The sequence below is a fragment of the Physeter macrocephalus genome, chromosome 8 (assembly GCF_002837175.3).
Source record: "Physeter macrocephalus isolate SW-GA chromosome 8, ASM283717v5, whole genome shotgun sequence".
Taxonomy (NCBI): Eukaryota; Metazoa; Chordata; class Mammalia; order Artiodactyla; family Physeteridae; genus Physeter; species Physeter macrocephalus.
In genome coordinates this window covers 55,026,338-55,046,814 of record NC_041221.1, presented here as the reverse complement: position 1 = coordinate 55,046,814, position 20,477 = coordinate 55,026,338, and the positions used below count along the sequence as shown (strand labels likewise).

The following is a 20,477-nucleotide window of genomic DNA, read 5'->3' as shown; positions in this document are numbered from 1 at the left end:
ATACACTTCTGTGTAGTTTCAATTTCTTTACAATGGGCATAATTATTTTATATTTAAACAGAATAAGTTTCTGTTCTAAGAAAAAAAATCACACAGATCATTGTGAAATATTCCAAAAATTTTTTAAGTGCAAAGAAAAAATCACCCTGAATTTTACTACCTCAGGATTACGAACGCTAACAATTTGGTAATCGTTCTTTCCATATTTTGAATTTATGAGGCTCCTCCTCGGCACATGGTTTCAGTTTATTCCAATATATTTTTCTCAAACAATCTCACTAAAATATTAACAAGAAGTTGTCAATAAGTACGGTGGTTCTGAGGGTGTTTTTCTAATTCTAAGTTTTCCATACTGCTTAAAACTTCTTTAATATAATATGTACATAAACTTTTTTCAGTGCTCTACATAATATTTTGTACATGCTATATTTTCAATGTTTACTGTAGATGGAATAAATGTAGAAACTATTGAAACAAAATCAAAATTAATTTTGAAACTGACAAAACATATGCGCCATCTTATATGCTAGGGGAAGTATTATAAATTCATCTTGACACGTGAGCTTTGTTTTTACTTCTGACATTTATCAAATGAATTTAATACAAATACATCAAATAAGCTTCATTCACTCGATAAAAAATTGTGCCTAGAATATACAACAACAAAAACTTAATATATTTGAGGTTGAAATGAAATACAAGCTTACCTGAGTAACCAAATGATATGCTTGACATTGGACTAAGATAGATTCCACTTCCATACATTGCACCGTGGAGCTAGAATGAGAGGAGGTGGGAAAGGAAACGGTCAGTTTATGGTTTCAAATGTTAATATTTCACAAAAGAAGACCATTGGTCTTATGCTGGAACATTAGCTCTTCATAAAATGATAAAGCTCTGATTTCAAGGTCTAATTTGAAAAGAGTACTAATATCCTTGTTCTTAAAATTCAGAGTGCATTGATATATGGAAAATGACAGCCAGAAAAAATCCTTAGTAAAGATTTTCCACGCTGCTGATGACAAAGAGTCACTTAGTATCAAGTACTGGAGTAGGCTTTTTTTAAAAATTAATTTATTTATTTTTGGCTGCATTGGGTCTTTGTTGCTGTGCGCGGGCTTTCTCTAGTTGTGGCGAGCAGGGGCTACTCCTCGTTGCGGTGCGCGGGCTTCCCATTGCGGTGGCTTCTCTTGTTGCGGAGCACGGGCTCTAGGCATGCGGGCTCAGTAGTTGTGGCGCGTGGGCTCTAGATCGCGGGCTCAGTAGTTGTGGCTCACGGGTGTGGTTGCTCTGCAGCATGTGGGATCTTTCCTGGACCAGTGATGGAACCTGTCTCCTGCATTGGCAGGCGGATTCTTAACCACTGTGCCACCAGGGAAGCCCTGGAGTAGGCTTTTATGTTAATGACTCTAAAATACTGAAAATAAATGTGGCTGAAACACATGTGACAGAAGGCTGATCAGGACTCATCTGCTAGTATATCAACACAATATCTTAGATTTTCATTATACGGCACTGTCATCCCATTCCTTACTTCCTCTAAATTTTTTAACTTACGGAGAGTTTCATTAACTGAAACTCTTCGACTAGTCTACTACTCAGAACAATTAAAATTCTCTCTTATTACCTCCACGTTCTAGGGCCCTCATACCGTATTTAGTATGCACCAAATATTAATTCAATAAATATGTATTTATGGACATTTATATTTATGGACATTTTATACTTATGGACATTTATATTGATATTAAATGTGTATTTATGAACATTTATATTTAGTGTGTCATCCCAATTGTCACCAGAATATGAGATCTCACACAGGTGACTGGGTTGAGGATTTCATCTCCTGACCTCCCTACGTCATCAGATGAAAATCAGCTGAATGAGAGGGAGGTGGGATGCTGAAGATGAATGGCGTAAATACAGATGAGGACCACACCCACAGTATCCTGCCCAGGTGCTGCCCTGCGGGCTTGAAAGCAGGTAGCCGATGGCTCTTTGGTGTCCAATCTCCATTTTGCTTATTCTTAGCCCTACCTTTTCTTCTGTTAAAGTATTCACACTGAGGTAGTGCTCAAAAAACTTGAGTTGGAGTAGCAGAGAGAATTTGTGTAAGGTTTTACCTCTTTTGTGATAATTTTTTTCTATTAAGTTTAAAGTGGTTTCACTATTTTCTCATAGGGGAACTCAGTTTTCTTTTTCTTTTCATCCCTATGTTGTGTATAGATCAATTCTGCTTGACTTATTTTGTGAAAATTACGTATGCCTATTAGAAAAGTCCACGTAATTTTTTAAAGCATACATGCATCCCCTTTTGCAAGTGAAAACAACACCAGGACGGACTGCTTACTGAACTCCAATACTGAAGAATAACGAGTCTCGTTAAAGCATGCAGAAAATTTACCTGCAGTCGTGTATTAGAAGCAACAACCAGACCATTTCTCAGGATGGAGTGCCAGTTTTCAATGTGCGAGCCACTAAAACACAGGGGAGGGGAAGGAAAAAGCAAAATCAAAAATCAATGACCTTTTTATGGGGTCTCAATATAACAAGTCATGGTGCCTTCTCAGAGTTGTGGGTTTCCTAGTCAAGTATCGTGTAGTGAACTGTCCAGTGCTAACAGCCAATTACTAAAAGAGGATGCCTTCCTCCCCACACATTTCTGGAAGACTAAGTGGGGGACACACCCCCCTAAACATTAAGCCATACTCACTGAAATGCAAAGGTGCTTCCGAAGAGTTTTTTAGCAGCTCTAAAATTGGATTCTTTGGCTGGTGGACTGCTGAGAAGAAGGAATTGATGGGGAGTGTGCATGAACTTCAGTTGCTGCCATTTAAAATAAGGATGAGGGAAAACATGTCAAATTTAACATACAATCCGGCTGATGACAATTTCAAACTTCACTGGTTTAAGAATTATCTAGTTTCAAACCATAATAATTTATATTAACAGGGTCATTCATTTGACAAAAACCCTGCATAAATGATAAATCGCATGGAATTGCTGATATGAAGGATAATTCTTTAGGCTAATGGAAAAGGAACAGGAGATAGACAATCCAAAGTCATTTATATTTAGCTTTGGAATATGCTATGGAATCACATTCAAGCAGATCTGCCTTCCTAATTACATTTCTTTTTGAGACTTTTATTATTGAATTCCCTAAGTATCCACCAGCTATTCATCTGGGGAAATATCTGAATTTGCTAAGCAGCAAAGTTAGTTCAAGATTTTAAAACTGCAAAAATTATCGTCATCATGCTTTATATAATTACGTATATTTGAAAAATTAGAAATTGCCTACATTCAAATTATAGTTTCCCACTTTGCTCATGGAAAAAATTGAAACAAAATCTTTTGAATCAGTCGCTTAAAAAAATTTTCCAATTGCTGCCCTTTCACCTAAGAATATATGTACTTATACAGGAATCCAATATATAGGAATCTCATAGTTTAGAGATTCATAGATGGGAGAGCTGAGATTTTAGATACTGCTCCTAGGTGACGATCAGAACTGAAATCAGAGTCCATTAGCTTTTTCTTTATTTTGTAAGCATACTAGGCCGATAAGTAAGATATCTGGAGGCAATATCTTCTCCAGTATAGAAAAGTAAAGCTGTGCCAACATTAAACTGACAATGATAAAAAAGCACATTACCTTTTTCTGGTCAATCTCTAGATAATGTTCTCTCTATCACATGTGGAATAACTAAACGATTGCACATTGACTCGTTTACTTAAAAGTTCAGGGCAGCAGCCTGAAACTGAATTTGATATCTTGGAGAAACTTAGAGCTGGGGCACATATGGTCATTTCTAACTGAAGAATTAGGCTTGGCCTGAGTTAACTTCAATTTCCTGGAGAGGTTGCCTAAAAATCACAGGGGTCAGTTCTCCCAACTAGTAAGTATTCCTCACATTTCTGTATGTATATGTGAAAAAACAACTTACCCTGTTAACTGGCAGTTTCACAATATGTGACCTATTACTTGAAATAACCCTGAAATTAATTAAAATAAGCCATCAGTCACAAATATATGCCACATATATTTAAAGTGTTTTTCCCCTCAGTTGGCAAGTGATTAAAACTTATTTTTGCTGTGACATAAACTAAACTGAGTAATAATTGTACTTAATTACATCATTTTGCTTTGCTTCCTGAAACAATTTAAAGAGCTGATATAATAAACAAGATACTTTAATCTGAAAACACAGAGGTAGCTCTTTAAAACTGAAGAGATATAATTTTTAATAACTACAACCTTAGATATCAGCAAAGTGAACATTTATGAATATGCTTTCAAATAATGGTAATCTAAATACAAAATTTAGAAGCTGATTCATACATCTGCTTCCCCTGCTTCTCCCTACACTGTCTAAGAATGAGTTTTTATGAAGATATTTTTCCTTTCTCTAAATATTTGAGGATCTTTGTGCTGATACATACAATGGTTTATATACAAACTGTTGTTCACCATATGTAGACAATGAAGTTGAAAATAAATCAAAACCTCAGGTATCTGAAAGGACTAATTGTTTTATGCTTTTCAGTATGGAAAATAATAACTAAAAAAAATTGTAAAACATGTTGGTAAATTTTCTTCTCCTTGAAGGAAGAGTGACTAACAAGCTGAAGGAAATGATCACAAATAATTAAAAGTGAACAATCAGGCTAACTTCAGGGAAAAAAAGAAAGAGATTAGATATTTGAAATTTTTACCTTCATTTTGAATATGACTTAATATGAGAATTTTAAAGTCAAAATTAAAACTATGTGTTATTTTACTCAATTCGTCAGAATTTTAAAGATAGATTATAAAAGATACAAAGAAGAAAGACTTCTAAAACCTAACTTTTGTCATGGTTTTACTAGACTAAATTAAATGTGTTTTGTAAGGTTCTGCCTAAGTGAAAGTTAAGTAATTAGAGTCATGAGGTGGCCAGATTCTTCCTCCTTTGCCCATCTTTACATATTTTTTAAAAAACTTCCTGGTTGTACCATGGAACAAGTACTCATTCAGACCAATCTCTTATAATCTTTACATTTGTATTACTGCCTGATAATCATGGTAAATTCCATAGTCTTTGAGTTGTCAGTGATTTCAAAGAGATGCACCTAAAACCCTCATAGGTACGGTGAGTAGGTGAGTAGATACTACTGTTTTCTTTTTGCAGATGAGAAACCAGAGGGCAAATTATTTGAAGTAAGTGTTGTAGAGCAAGGGGCGCTCTCAACCCATCCCTCAACTATAGCCTAACCCTTCTTTTCTAGGGTTAGGCTGGACTAACGTTGCGTGCCTTACCAGACTTTCTCTGAAACAGTGCCTCATCTGCAGTCATCAAACACAGAGTTTATCAAATTTACACTATCTTTGTTAAGGGAGTAAATTATACAAAACACACATTATAGAGAGATTTTCAGTAAGTGTTTGAAACAGTTTTATCACACAGTTAACTAGAAAATTAAATGAGCCAAAATGGCTTCACCATGTAATCTAACCAATCAAATTTTAAAAAATGATAGATAACAAACTGCTGTCGACTGCACTGTATATCCCTGTAGTGCATATGACAGCACTTTCTTCCCCTTGTGATGTCCAAATTTTAATTAAAGTGAGAGTCATTAAGGACTCTTGGACTGTAAAATCACCAGGCCTCATAGGCTTGTAGAAATATAGCATTGCAGGTCTTGCAAAATAGGCTTTTTTTTTTTTTCCCTTAAAGCAGCCAGTAGGAAATGATGCTGTTTTCATTACGAGGAAAACGAAATTTTATACCATTGCAGTAAGGGATGAGCAAGGGGGTCTTGTTTATCCATCTGCTTCTTGATTTCCAGATACGGTGCCTGAAAAAAAAGTCATTATACGTTTTGATTTTTCTTAAAAATTCTTTTTTTTCTTTTTTCTTTTTCTTTTTTTGCAAAAGGAAAATCAGATTGAACAGGTATGCCTAATCCAGTTAAACGTGAAGACCTGTGGTTGTGACATGATAATGGCAGCCATTACCCTAGTTGCTTCTCCCCAAGATGATATGAACTCTGACCTTCCATGCAGGACAAAGGACTTGCCGGAACATTTTGATAAGAGGCTCAATCAAATTTTAGCCTGGCTTCCATGCACTAGGCTGGAAGTCCCTGGACCACTGCTGAGTCTTTGCTCAAGAAAACCCAATGTTGCTAAAACACAAAAGGTACCAACCCATACAGTTAACCTTTCAGTAATTCTCTTATCCCCCCTGAAATTTCCATTTCCCCAGAGCCCCCCCTATTTTCACTTCTCTGTAGCCCCTTTTTGTTCCCTCTCTGTTTTCACTTTAAAAACCTCGGTCACCTTGCCTTACTCGGAGGTGATCTCAGCTCACACCGCAAGTTTCTCTCCCCTACTGCAGTACTTGAATAAATCTGTCTTGTCACCTTTATCAAGTGTCTGGTTTCTCTTTGACAGTTTTAACATTTAACTCACATTAAAGCGAAACTTGTAATAGCTACTACTCATGCTCATATCTGAGGGTACTGACTTCGGGTAGATCTTTACATGAGAAAATTGGACAAAATTTACATAAGACGACGACCCCTTCTTTTAAAAGTATTGATGGAATTCACCCAGACAATTAACCTTTTCCTAGAAAGGCAATCTGTCTGTGACAATTTAGGCCAGTATAATGTTATATTTATTTGGAGAGGTTTAAAGAATTTGACAGGATAAAACCTGACAGCATCCCTATGAAGTGTACACTGAGGGAGAAGGTAACATTACTATTTACCATCTTGGCAATGAAGAAACTGAGGCATCAAACAATTAAGCAACTTGCTCAAGGTTGCAGGCCACGTCACTGATGAGCAAATTATACCACATGGGCCTCCAACTTCCCAAGCTGACACACAATCATCTCCATTGCCTCCTATTAAAATAGCTTACACATGACCCAGAATAAAGGAAGCAATTCTTGGCACAGAGCTGAGCCCAGAGTCAGGGTTTGTAGCTATTTTCAGATGCAAGAATGGTCTGGATCTACGGTATAGTATAAATATCCTATACCAATGTCTTTGGTGACGAAAAATGTTTAATTGTATGTAAGGTACTGCAATAGGTTCTTTTTTCCCCCTAAGTGGAAATGCATTTATTGTTTCCTTTTCCTTATACAAATAATAAATGTTTGCTTGAAAAGGAATTCTGATAATGTAGAAAGGGCATAGAAAAACAGGTGGAAAGAATGACGGCTTTTAAGCAAATAATATAACTTGTGAATTAAAGGATCTCTTGTTTACCACTGTCTGACACATACCATTTGTTGAATGGATGAATGAGTATTTGACTTCATAAATAAAGATCAAAAGAGCCAAGAATCAAATTTGGGAATGTAAAAATGTACTTTGGGCTTCCCTGGTGGTGCAGTGGTTAAGAATCTGCCTACCAATGCAGGAAACATGGGTTTGAGCCCTGGTCCGGGAAGATCCCACATGCCGCGGAGCAACTAAGCCCGTGCGCCACAACTACTGAAGCCCGTGAACCTAGAGCCCATGCTCCACAAGAGAAGCCACCACAATGAGAAGCCTGCACACCGCAATGAAGAGTAGCCCCCGCTCGCCACAACTAGAGAAAAGCCCTTGCACAGCGATGAAGACCCAATGCAGCCAAAAAATAAATAAATAAAATAAATAAATTTTAAAAAAGAATAAATCTTTAAAAAAAATGTACTTTGGATGCACATCTGCAAATGGAGTAGATGGGGTAGTGGGTGAGGGGGAGTGGCACAGAAGCTTTGTGGGCCCCAATACTGGAGAAATCACTATTCCCTCCCTGCCCAGAGAAAGGCAATGACTCAGAGTAATACTTACCATAAACTTGCAAAGGCCTCTAGGGGCAGTGCAAGCCTTGAAACCACCATATGCAAACTCAACCCATCATGTGTGGTATTGTTAATTAGATTGTTAATTTCTACTTATAATGATGAGCTTTAAACCTTTCTCCCAAGTGTTTGGCAGTGGAAAGGCCTCAATAATTCAATAAGATGTGCTTTTCCAAGTGCTGGACTCCAGCCCAGGGATATATTGGACTTTCATAATAAACCCTGATCCTTGCTCATCAAACTCTTCCACCAAAACCTCCCTAATGGCCAAAAATATAAACTCATGCTCTCAAGGAGTCTGGTGTCTTCCAAAGTTCTTTTGAGATTCTGTGTTACATCTAAACTATTTATGTGTAATTTACATTTGACAGAATATTAGTTTTGATTTTAACATTAAAATGTTTTGAAATTACTACCATTAATTAAAATTGGCAGTCGAGGAAGATGGTACCAGATTTAACTTTTGCCTTAAGATATTCCAACAAATTCTTGTCTGAGTTTGAGAGCCGAGCATTCAGATGATGATTATGCAATTAACCTCCAAAGTCACAGTGGTAGCATGCCAAAACACTGATGTAATTTAATTAAAACATCCTAGTACAAAACAATTTTCATTTTTTTATGATTTTAATTATACTCGCATATAATAGAAAAGTCTACATTTCACCACATGGCCAGTACTCTCAGATATTTTAAAAATATAATTTCACTCAAGCAAAACTGAACTGTACAAGACCACAAGATGATAAACTTACTTGTGTCATTTCTCTAATAGAAGTTATGCTGTCCAATGCTTTCATTACTCGATCATAGTTCTTCTTCTGTTTGAATGGGGGAAAAAAACAGTATTCACCATAAGCCTTTGCAAGTCTGCACATTACTGGAGAGACATATTATTTCTGTACCTGAATTTTCCATCAGGGTCAATTTGAAAGCAATGACTGTGTTGTGTACACAAAAGGGAAGACTTTAATAAGATGGCTCAAGGACATAGGATTTATAACTGAGTCAGAGGGAAGAAGAAAGAAAATAATGCCAGTTTTAGTGTAAATACATAAAATGACGTTCAGCTTACAGGGGAAAAGCTATAAATACAAAAAAGATATTAGGCTCTTGATTCTTGTTGTCACCACTAAAAAATTAAGCCATGATGAATAAAGTAAGCACAGACTCCTTCTAAAACACAAAAATCCACTTTAAATCTCACAGTTTCATTTTGCTTTTAGTTTCTTTTGATTGGAAGATTGTTACCAAACAAGTATGATTAATAAGTGTGTAAATGACACCATACACTCAACTGATAATTCATTTTTAAGCACACTGAAAATATGTGCACTGTTGCCACTTATGAAGGAGGGAAAGTTTTTCCAAGAGAATTTTATATAGTCATTGTTTCCATAAAATGATTTCAAGATGAATAGTAATAGAAACTAAGGCAATTTTGGCTCTCATGTAATTTGAAAAATCATGTTATTTCAGAAGAATTCTGCCAAACTTCCCTGAATATTTATAAAATTGTTTTCTCAAGAAATGTCAGTTGATCAACAATATGAAATAAACCTTCACTAACCTTCAGATAACTGGGGAGGGAGAGAGGGGAGGGCAAGAGAGGATGAAATAAAAATACAAAAGAAAAGGGAAAATTTGTCCCTTTACCCATGATCCTTAAAATTAAAATGAGATTACATAAGTTAGAATCTCAAAAAATATATGATGAAATTAAAATAATCATATTGACCATTATAAACCAATTTATTATAGTTATTTATCTACCTTCCATGCAGATGGGATGTGTAAAGATCAGAATTTGAGGGGATTAAATGGGTCTAGTTTCATGAAGGCGAAGTTAGGAAAATGATTTTAAAGGAGAAAAGGAGAGGAGAAGTAACAGGATACATGAAAGACAAGGTGGAAGTAAATCAAATTTGTGGAAAAAGAATCGTATTTGCTAAATGGTTACAGAGTTCGTGACAGGTCATGGATATGATAAGACAGTAATTTAACTAAGAAAGAAGAAAGCTAATGAGACTAAAATCTCAATTATTGTTAAAGGAAACTTGTGATCGATGTGCTAGGATAACTACTTACCCTTGGGTTGAAGGCCAGCATCTGAGGATTGTTAGGATCTACCACAGAAGGATATGGCTCGAAAATGACAACTTTTCTAGGAGATTCCAATGCGGACCTACACATGGATACTAGTAGATCTACCACCTTGAAATACATACATAAGATAGTTACTATCCTTCAGGTTTTATCAAATGCTTTACCATTGTTTCTCCCTCTCATGGTAGTTAATTAGGAAAGATTCAGGATGGCTAGTAATCTCTGAAATCTGTAATTTGTGGCTTTAGATCAAATTTGACCAAACCTGACTATTAATTTAAAGTAACTAATATTTAAAGTTACTTTAATATGTGTTACTTTAAATAACACATATTAAAGTAACTAATATGTGGTGCTTCCAACTACTCACGTCTTCATATCTGTCTTTAACATGTCTTTGCCATTAACACATACTACGTGCTAACATTGTTGTAGGTTCTGTGGAAAGACAATGAACAAGGCAGGTCCTTGAAAAGGTCTTGTGAAATTTTCCTTTCAATGGAGAAGATGTGCTGAAAAATCAGTTAAATATATGCTTAAAGACGTATAGTGTCTAGTAGTGTTAAATGCTATAAAAATAAAGTTGGCATTAGAGACTTAGGCAGTAAGGGGGACTATTTTAGCATGGCCAGGAAATGTGGTGACGTTTCAACAGAGACCTGAACAAAGTGGGAGATGGAGACGTGACTATCTGGGGAGAAACCATTCCGGGTGAATGAAACTGCAGAAAATGAATCTGACATGCCCCAAGGACAGTAAATCTCCTGACACCATCTTACTTCTTCCTACTCTCCTCTGACAAAGGCTATTAATGTCCTCTGATTTGTTAAATAAGATGGCTTTATTCCTATGCGCGTCTATGACTCCTTCGCACAATTCACTAAGAGGCAAGGCGACATAGCAGTTAAGAGCGTGGCTTCCCTCCCTAGTTCCCCAAAACAACACGCTCTAGCAACTGAATCAAGAAAGCCGATACTGTCTAAACGGAGAGAGCTCATCAGAATGGACATACCTATAGGGTAAAGACAAGAGACTTCATAAGGAAGCAGCTGACTTAATCTTTATAGGGAAAGATATTTCCAGAAAGTTGTGAAACAGGCATTTAAAAAATGCACAGTAATTGGGGCTTCCCTGGTGGCGCAGTGGTTGAGACTCCGCCTGCCGATGCAGGGGACACGGGTTCGTGCCCCGCGGTCCGGGGGAATCCCGCATGCTGCGTTGCGGCTGGGCCCGTGAGCCATGGCCGCTGAGCCTGCGCGTCCGGAGCCTGTGCTCCGCAACGGGAGAGGCCACGGCAGTGAGAGGCCCAAGTACAGCAAAAAAAATAAATAAATAACAAATAAAAAAAATTAAAAATGCACAGTAAGATTAGGACAATTTTTGATTCTTATGGTTAACGAGGGGGTATTGTGACCTAATGACAGTAGGGCTCACTATGTTGTGTGTATACTCACAAAACACATCCACCCAATCACTGCATCCAGAATTTCCAGTGACCTAAAATAATTAGCAACACTCAAGCCATCGGGTATAGGATCTATAAGTAACACATTCCAAAGTACACAGACATAGATACCCACAGGACTTACTCAGAAAACAGTAGAACTGAAACAGCTAATATGTTTCTACCACACTATTCCATTTATGTGTGTGTGTGTGTGTTTGAAATAAATTGGATTCCAAGCAACAGATAATAATAATAAAGACAAATTAAAACCCTCCTTTTTGTTTTCCTCTCCCATACTCATACTCTTTCTACCCCAGAAAGATGCACCGTAACCCAGATACAAGTTGTTTTCAACATAAAAGAGCCTTTTTGGAAACTTTTGGGGCCATGAATTGGTACAATCTTATAAATACCTTAAAAAATTATATGTCATAGTATGCATTTGAAGCTTTGTAAAAATACATACCCTTCATGTATGTATGAGCAAATGATCTTTGACAAGGGTGCCAAGACCACTCAATGGGGAAAAGACAGTCTTTTCTACAAATGAGGGTGGGGAAACTGGATATACATACGCATGCAGCAGAATGAAGCTGGACCCTTATCTTACACCACACACAAAAATTAAATCAAAATAGAATAAAAATGTAAACATAAAACCTTAAACTGTAAAATTCCTACAAGAAAACAGGGGGAAGCTTTATGACATTGGATCTGGCAGTGATTTTTTAGATATAACACCAAAGCCATGGGCAACAAAAACAAAAATTGACAATAGGACTATATCAAACTTTTATGCATCAAAGGACAAAATCAAGAGAGTGAAAAAACAACATGGAATGGGAGAAAATATTTGCAAATAATTTATCTGATAAGAGGTTAATATCAAGAATACATAAAGAACACCTATAACTGAACAATAAAAAATCATATAACTTAATTTTAAAATGGGCAAAAGAACTGAATAGACATTTTTTTTAAGAAGCCATACATACAAATGGCCAAAAAGCATATGAAAAGATACTCAACATCACTAGTCATCAGAGAAATGCAAATAAAAACCACAATAAGATATCACAACCATTAGGATGGCTACTATCAAAAAAACAAAATAAAAAGTGTTGGTGAGCACATGGAGAAATCTGCACCCTTGTGAAATGTTGATGGGATTGTAAAATGGTGTAACCACTATGGAAAACAGTATGGAGGTTCCTCTAAAAACCTAAAAATAGAAATTCCATATGATCCTGCTGTAAGTGACAATCCCACTTCTGGGTATATGTCCAAAAGAATTGAAAGAAGGATCTTGAAGAGATGTTTGCACACCCATGTTCACAGCAGCATTATCCACAACAGCCAAGAGGTGAAAGCAACCAAAATATTCATGGATGGGTGAATGGATAAACAAAATGTGTTATACACATATAATGAAATACTATTCACCCTAAAGAAGGAAAAGTCTGTCACCTGTTACAAAATGGATGAACCATGAGGACATTATGCTAAGTGAAATAAGCCAGTCACAAAAAGTCAAATAGTATATGCCTACACTTGTGAAGAATCTAAAGTAATCAAATTCACAGAAACAGAAAGTAGAGTAGTGGTTGCCAGGGATGGGGTTAGGGAGAAAATGGGAGTTTTTCAACAGGTATAGAGTTTCAGTTCTGCAAATGAAAAAGTTATGGAAATCTGTTTCAGAACAATGTGAATATACTCAACACTACTGAACTGTGCATTAAAAATGATTAATATAGTAAATTTAACATTATGTGTTTTTTACTACAACAAGAAAGGCACAAATGGATACAAAATAACCTGAACAATGTCCCCCTTTCAATCCAATAACCTTGTGCCCAAAGCTTCAAAACAATCAAAACTACCAAAAAAAAGCAAATGCATTGTTTTGCCAATAATTTCACTCGTGGACTTAAGTAAATTATAATGAAAATAATGGATGTAGGGGTAAAGTAGTTAATTAACAGAATATTTTTGTTAATATATGTCTTAACCGAACTGAAAAGAAACAGTGTAACTACCCTGGCAAAATTCCTTGCTGTCCACCGTTCATACTCCTTGCTTTCAAGGTATAGGGCTACCACTGCCTGGAAGCAACTGCACTGCAAGCGACATTTCTACCCCTTTTGTTTAAGTCAGGCCATAAGACTAGTTTTAACCAATGGACAGAAAGTGGAAAGGGGCTGAGCTGATGAAGAAACAGGCACTCCTTCTCCCCTTTTCTCCCTTCCCCTCTCCTATATGCCAATATTGAAGATAGCGGACTCATGTGGTGGACGGAATCTGGTTCCCTCAGTGATCACACAGTTGCCCAACAAACATTCTAACCTAACAGTTGTGTGAGTTAGAAATAAAAGCCTACCATCTTAAGTCACTTTAATTTTATGGTTTATCTGTTATAGGAGTTAGCATTCAGAATCTTTGAACAAAGAAAGGTTTATGTTACACTGTTTGGATTTGTATTCTATTTACATATGCTAATTTTTCCACAGAGTAAAATGATGTACAATGTATTCTGGAAAAGAAGTGAATTTAAAATTGTAGACTAATGGCCTTCAAACATTTCGAGAGTAATTCCTTTTATCTTTTCTTTTTTTATAAGAAAATTGTATATGAGAGCCCCAAAACAGAAAAGAATAAAATGGAGCTGCTGTTCTGGTTAAAGCAGTTCTCAGAGGCCTGGAATCCCAGCTGCTGAGACACTCTCATCGCAGCCCAGCCTCCTGCAGATCCCTCTAAAGAACGTTCCTGCAACCTCTAGAGCTCCTCAGAGCACCACTAAAAATGCAGGAGTCAACTGATGCAACAAGGCTACAGAGATATAGTTTTTATTTAGAAAAGGAATCCATTTCCATGTAATCCCTAGGATTATAACCAGAATATTGGGGTATCTCCTTTAAAGTGGTAAAAAGAATATTTCACATTGACTTTGGAGTAGAATCACTAAATTCTGAGTTTTTTGGATACTGATCTTTAGAGCTGAATCACTGAATTGATCTGATCGAGTGTTTGTGCTTTGTTACTATCATTATATAATCCAAAAGTAATTTCACTTTAAAAACCATTATTTTTAGAAATGTATCTATAATAAGAGGGAAAAAAGCACCTATTATTCTTTCAACCTAGCCTACTGTTAATATGTTAGTTTTCCTTCTAATCAATTATTCCTTATTTCTAGGCTTTACTTCCTTCCCTTTTCAAATTGTATGAGGGATACTTTACTTCCAGTAAAATGCATAAATATTAACTATACCACTTGAAAAATTATACATATATATATACACACACACATATCCATGTAAAAATACATGTATGTGTGTATGTACACTCATACACACAACTGTGTAAAGTTTATTTTTACATAGCTATAAATAGCATATATTAAAGTATCTTTTTTTGAGCAATATTAGTTTCAAGGGATGAGAAAAACATTACCATTTTTAAAAAGAGAAAAAGACTCACCATGGATAGATACATTTGAGAAACCCTCTAAGTATAGGCTAGTCATTTTCTTCAGTTTTAGGGATTCTCAGAGCTTTTAGTATGCAAATTTGTGCACATTGGGTATAGAGGCAATATTAAGCTGCATTTTTGAAATTTATTTTAATCATGGAATCATTTTTCACATCGCATATGATCAATGTTCTGTTTGCATTATTTTCCTTTATAACTCATTACATCACAAATATGGTCCTTAAAATTTCATCAAGTGGATGCATCTCAGTTTAGTTAATCAGTGAAATAACGAGCTTAAGGGAGTCTAAATCCATGAGGAATGGGCTGCCTGTGTTAACTGTTGTACCTTAGTCTAGTGTACTGCCTGTTACATAGCAGGCATTTGACACTTACTCTAAGAATGACCAGATGTCTGTTGCATGATCATTCTTCCCACCCATCGTTGTGAATTTTATACAATTCTTTTACATTTAGCTTCCTTCGATTTTTAGTGAGACTAAGTATTTTCTCATGCTTCTTTATTAACTATAGGTCCATATTTGTGAATTGTGCATTCATTTCCTCTATTAATTTGTGATGATCTTCATGTCTTTTGTCTCAATTTTTATGAGCTTCTATGTAATTAAGTTTGTAGCAAAACACACTTTTTCATAAGTGTGTTAGCTCTTAGAGTTCACTATTTTTTCAAGTAAAAAATGTGAAGTATGTATGGACTCAGATCTGTTGATATTTTTCTTTATGATTTTTTGTATCTGCATAAATGCATGAACCTGAGGCCCTACCTAGGCTGTGCATGCTTAATTCGACCCTCCTCTAGTGTGGGTATAAAACTTTTAAACAAAACTATTCTTTAAGCCATTTGGAATTTGTTTTTGCACACAGAATGAAGAGCTAACCTGTTTCCCCCCCCATGATGCAGGTCATTTGTTCCCACCTTCACTAAACCATTTTTATTTTACAACATGATGTGATACCTCCTTTAATATGTATTAAATGTATTTATAACTTGACCTATTTTGGGGATAATCTGACTTTCTACTCTTTGCCAGTACTATATTTTTTCAAAATATCATAGGATTACATAATATGGCTTTGTATTTGGTTGGTCTAGCCTCACTTAATTAACACTCATTATTTTTTGTTTTCTGTAATTTTTTTCTCATCTATTTATTAGTATTTCAGTCAGGTTCCATAAATGAACAAAAACTAGTTGAAATTTTAATGACATTGCATGAAGTAATAAATTTTGGCATCTTTACAACTGATTTTTTTCCTTTCCAGAAACATGGGATGCTTCTCTACTTTCAAGTTGTTTCTTTGTTTTTATATTTTTCTCCCTATGTCATAAACATTGCTATTGTAAAACTGAATGCTCTCTTTTTATTACACGTTCTGTCCATTATCTTTTCGCCTAAGTTTTAAAAATAAATTGGCTTCAATTTTATGGCACTATAACTTTACAAATAAACATTACATAATGCAAGTGTAAGGGTTTCAGTATCTCAATTTCACCATATAAGAAAGAAACGTAATTATTTTTCAAACAAAGTTGGTTTAACTTCTCCTCTTGGCAATTGCAAAAGGACAAAAAACACACATTAGATAAAGCTGGCAAAATTTAGTTTCTATCTAGAAATATCAAATGCTGGTTTGCTTTCTTTATCAAGAAACTATCAAAAATTCATCCCAAAGAAGGGTAATGTTAGCTAGTGGATCAGAATAAATTTTTCAAATAAAAATATAGAATAGTTAGTATCACGTGTTACTACCTGAGCTCCAGTTGCTATTTCATCAGCAGCTTCATTCATTACTCCCAGGGTTTGAAAAGCAAATACACACAGCTCTCGTTCACACACAGTAGGCTACAAAAGAAAGGGGAATCAATTCAACATTTTTTCCCCATACTCCAATTCCTAAATTAAATGTATGACATTCTTTATAATAAATAGAAAATGCAAAGTTTTAGAATATTAAAAAGAAAGAAATATTATTTACAGTAGCCTAGATGTGGAAGCTACCTAAGTGCCCATTGACAGATGAATGGATAAAGATGTGGTATATGTATAAATACAATGGAATATTACTCAGCCACAAAAAAGAATGAAATATTGCCATTTGCGAGAACATGGATGGATCTCGAAGGCATTATGCTAACTGAAATAAATCAAACAGAGAAAGACAAATGCTGTATGATTTCACTTACATGCATCTAAAAAAAGAAACAAATGAACAAACATAACAAAATATAAACAGTCATAGATACAGAGGACAAATAGGTGGTTGCCAGAAGGGAGGTAGGTGGTAGGATGAGAGAAATAGGTGAGAGAGATTAGGAGGTACAAACTTCCAGTTACCAAATAAATGAGTCACAGGGATGAAATGTAGAGTGTGGGGAAGGGAGTCAATAATAATGCAGTATCTTTGTATGGTGACAGATGGTAACTAGACTTACCATGGTGATCATTTTGTAATGTATAGAAATTTCAAATCACTATGTTGTGCACAAGGAACTAACGAAGTGTTGTATGTAGGTCAATTATATTTCAAAAACAAACAAATTCGTAGTAAAAGAAATCAGATTTGCCATTACCAGAGGTGGAGGGGTGGGGGGGAAGGGAAATTGGAGGAAGGTGGTCAAAAGGTACAAACTTCCAATTATAAGATAAATAACTACTAGGAATATAATGTACAACATAATTAATATAATTAACACTGGTGAATGTGAAAGCTAAAAGAGTAAATCGTAAGAGTTCTCATCACAAGGAAAAATACCTTTCTCTTGTTATTTTATTTTCCATTAATATGAGATGATGCATATTCACTAACTTACTGTAGTAATCATTTCATGATGCATGTAAGACAAATCATTGTGCTGTACACCTTAAACTTATACAGTGCTGTATGTCACTTATATCTCAATAAAACTGGATGGGGGAAAAGCGAAGAAATATCACTTTAAAGAATTAAATTTCTAAATTTAGGTAACAATTAGTAAATAATCATTTATTGATACAGAGTCACAAATATGATTAAAAAATTCATTTTAGTTAGTTTTAGGCACTTGCACTTGGAATGATTTAGCAATAGATGAAAATATCCTTTAATTGGAAAATCCATCTCGCCTGCTTAATACACATTTGCACATGAGATGCACTAAAAAAAAAGCAGATACCTAAGCTGGTGATATACTAATTAAACCACAAAGCTGTGTAAAACAAATATAAAAAGGAGAATTCCATTTCTTCCTAGGTAATTTTCTCTGGAAGAAATAGCATGACTCTGCTTACTTGCTACCCAGCTCTTGAAAGATTGGTTTTGTTGGAAAGACTTTTGACTTCAATAACCTCCTAGAGTCAACAGCACTGAAATATACACTCTGCAATTGCTTGGGAAGAGCTCTCATCTTTCAAATCTGATACAGTGTCATCTGTCTGATTTATCTTATCTCCCAAGTTACATTGCATTAGGTAGCTGATGAGGCCTAACGCGATGCAGCCTGTGGTGCCTGGCACAGCAGACAGACCCATTTGTTAGTGCCATTGCTCCTATGTTCCCTCATTTCAGAGGATAGTTTCATCTACTGCTTAACTAGTGGGGAAGGATGGCCCCATTCTGAGCATGCTTTGTGTTCAGAATAGGCCCACATGGTAGCTTTGCAGACAAAAAGCATGACCAACCACACAAAGATTTCTGATTGACATTCCCCAAAGAGAATTTTCAAAACAAATAAATTGATATATTTCCTTTGTCAGCCTTAAAAGGACAGTTTGATTCTATTTCAGAAACATCAGGAAAAACTACCTATGGTAGGAAACTAATTGGAAAAAGTTCTTCATCCAGCCTCAAGCGATATATACTGCTGCATGTATTTGGATATACTTAGAACAGACTGTTCAATTTCTACTACTTTTTCTTTTACTTTACCATTTAACCTATTCTTTTTTTTTTTTTTTTTTTTTTGGTATGCGGACCTCTCACTGTTGTGGCCTCTCCCGTTGCGGAGCACAGGCTCCGGACGCGCAGGCTCATCGGCCATGGCTCACGGGCCCAGCCGCTCCGCAGCATGTGGGATCTTCCCGGACCGGGGCACGAACCCGTGTCCCCTGCATCGGCAGGCGGACTCCCAACCACTGCGCCACCAGGGAAGCCCTAACCTATTCTTAATCTATTTTGTCATGTGTATGTGCATGTATGTTTCCTCCTCAACTTCCCCCGCTGACATTGGGTTGTTTCTTTTGTTTACTTCAGAGGAGCATGGTACGGTCTGAAATAATAACATCAACCATTTTATTGCATATTTACTATAGTGTCAAACACTGTATTGGTGTATGAGGATAGTGAAACTATACACAAACAAGAACCCGGGAAACACAAACCTTGGAAATCATAAAGGGCCATAGGAATTAATACGTGTACTCTACCAGACACCCAAAGTTCACTGAGGAAGTAAACAGAGACAGAGAAGGTACTTTGTTTTTGATAATACTACTGCCAAATAACCATACACTTTTTTATGACTAAAATCCATCAATCCCAAAGCTGAATATCAGGATAAAGCTCATTTAGTATATATGAGTAATGATTGGTTTTTTTTTTTATTTGAACCCTGGATAATTAATTATACTTACTTTGTGATCATCCTGAAATATATGTATGTATGTATGTGTGTTCACACACATATTCAGGGAATATAAGTAGAAACTACCATTTTGGTACCAGATTGTTGCCTTAAGCAATATAAATGAAAATGAAATAAAATACTCTGCTAAACTAGATTGGAAGATAATTTTTTTGAAATTTGAATATTCTATCACCACACTTTGTAGCCAATCCTAGGTATTCATGTGCCACCCTGACTTTGTCTCAAATGACTTTTTACCAATTTCACCCAGACCTCCTGGTCTTTATCTTGGGTAACAAATGAGTAACAACAGTTCAATGTTTTCTCCTGAATTACTATTTCATCCCCCTCCCACATCTATTTGTACTCAAACCTCTAAATCTCCAAATTACATGGACTTACCAGCTGACCCATTATTTTAAATAATAAACCTATGTTCCTAATGTAAAGCTATGGATTAATTACTTTACAGACACTCCTTTTCTTTCCCGCATTTTTTTTTTCACTGAAAAGTGGCCTTTCTTCCCATACTGAAATTTGTAAGGCTGATTTCTAGGAATATCCTGTTACCGCAACTGTTTGAAGAAAGAAATCAGGTACGATAGAAAACTTGCTTTTGTGGGGGAGAAAAGAAAGTTTGCTATCATACTGAAAAATCTGAAGTAGAACTACACATTACATTCTTATAAAAATAATGTTATCTTCCTTTTTGTTATTTGGTAAGGAAAGTGCTTTATTATGAATTTCTTTGATTATTCGTGGAATAACCTTTTTAGACATGTTCATTAGCATTTGGAATTTTCTCTTATAACGGTTCTTTTTTTTTTAACATCTTTATTGGAGTATAACTGCTTTACAATGGTGTGTTAGGTTCTGCTTTATAACAAAGTGAATCAGTTATACATATACATATATCCCCATATCTCCTCCCTCTTGCATCTCCCTCCCACCCTCCCTATCCCACCCCTCTAGGTGGTCACAAACC

General features: G+C 35.7%; 1 protein-coding gene across 2 annotated transcripts in view; it reads right to left on the bottom strand.

The window, feature by feature from the left end:
* Window positions 1-20,477, bottom strand: part of PARP8 (poly(ADP-ribose) polymerase family member 8) — a 183,843-nt gene that overhangs the window by 15,513 nt on the left and 147,853 nt on the right. For both annotated transcript variants that reach the window (XM_024118514.3, XM_055086549.1), the window contains 8 exons: window positions 16,641-16,733; window positions 9,936-10,061; window positions 8,603-8,668; window positions 5,777-5,844; window positions 3,951-3,999; window positions 2,714-2,826; window positions 2,405-2,477; window positions 708-777 (listed from right to left, as the gene is read on the bottom strand). In XM_024118514.3, coding sequence (XP_023974282.1) covers window positions 708-777; window positions 2,405-2,477; window positions 2,714-2,826; window positions 3,951-3,999; window positions 5,777-5,844; window positions 8,603-8,668; window positions 9,936-10,061; window positions 16,641-16,733 — 658 coding nt within the window. The remainder of the gene's footprint in view (window positions 1-707; window positions 778-2,404; window positions 2,478-2,713; window positions 2,827-3,950; window positions 4,000-5,776; window positions 5,845-8,602; window positions 8,669-9,935; window positions 10,062-16,640; window positions 16,734-20,477) is intronic.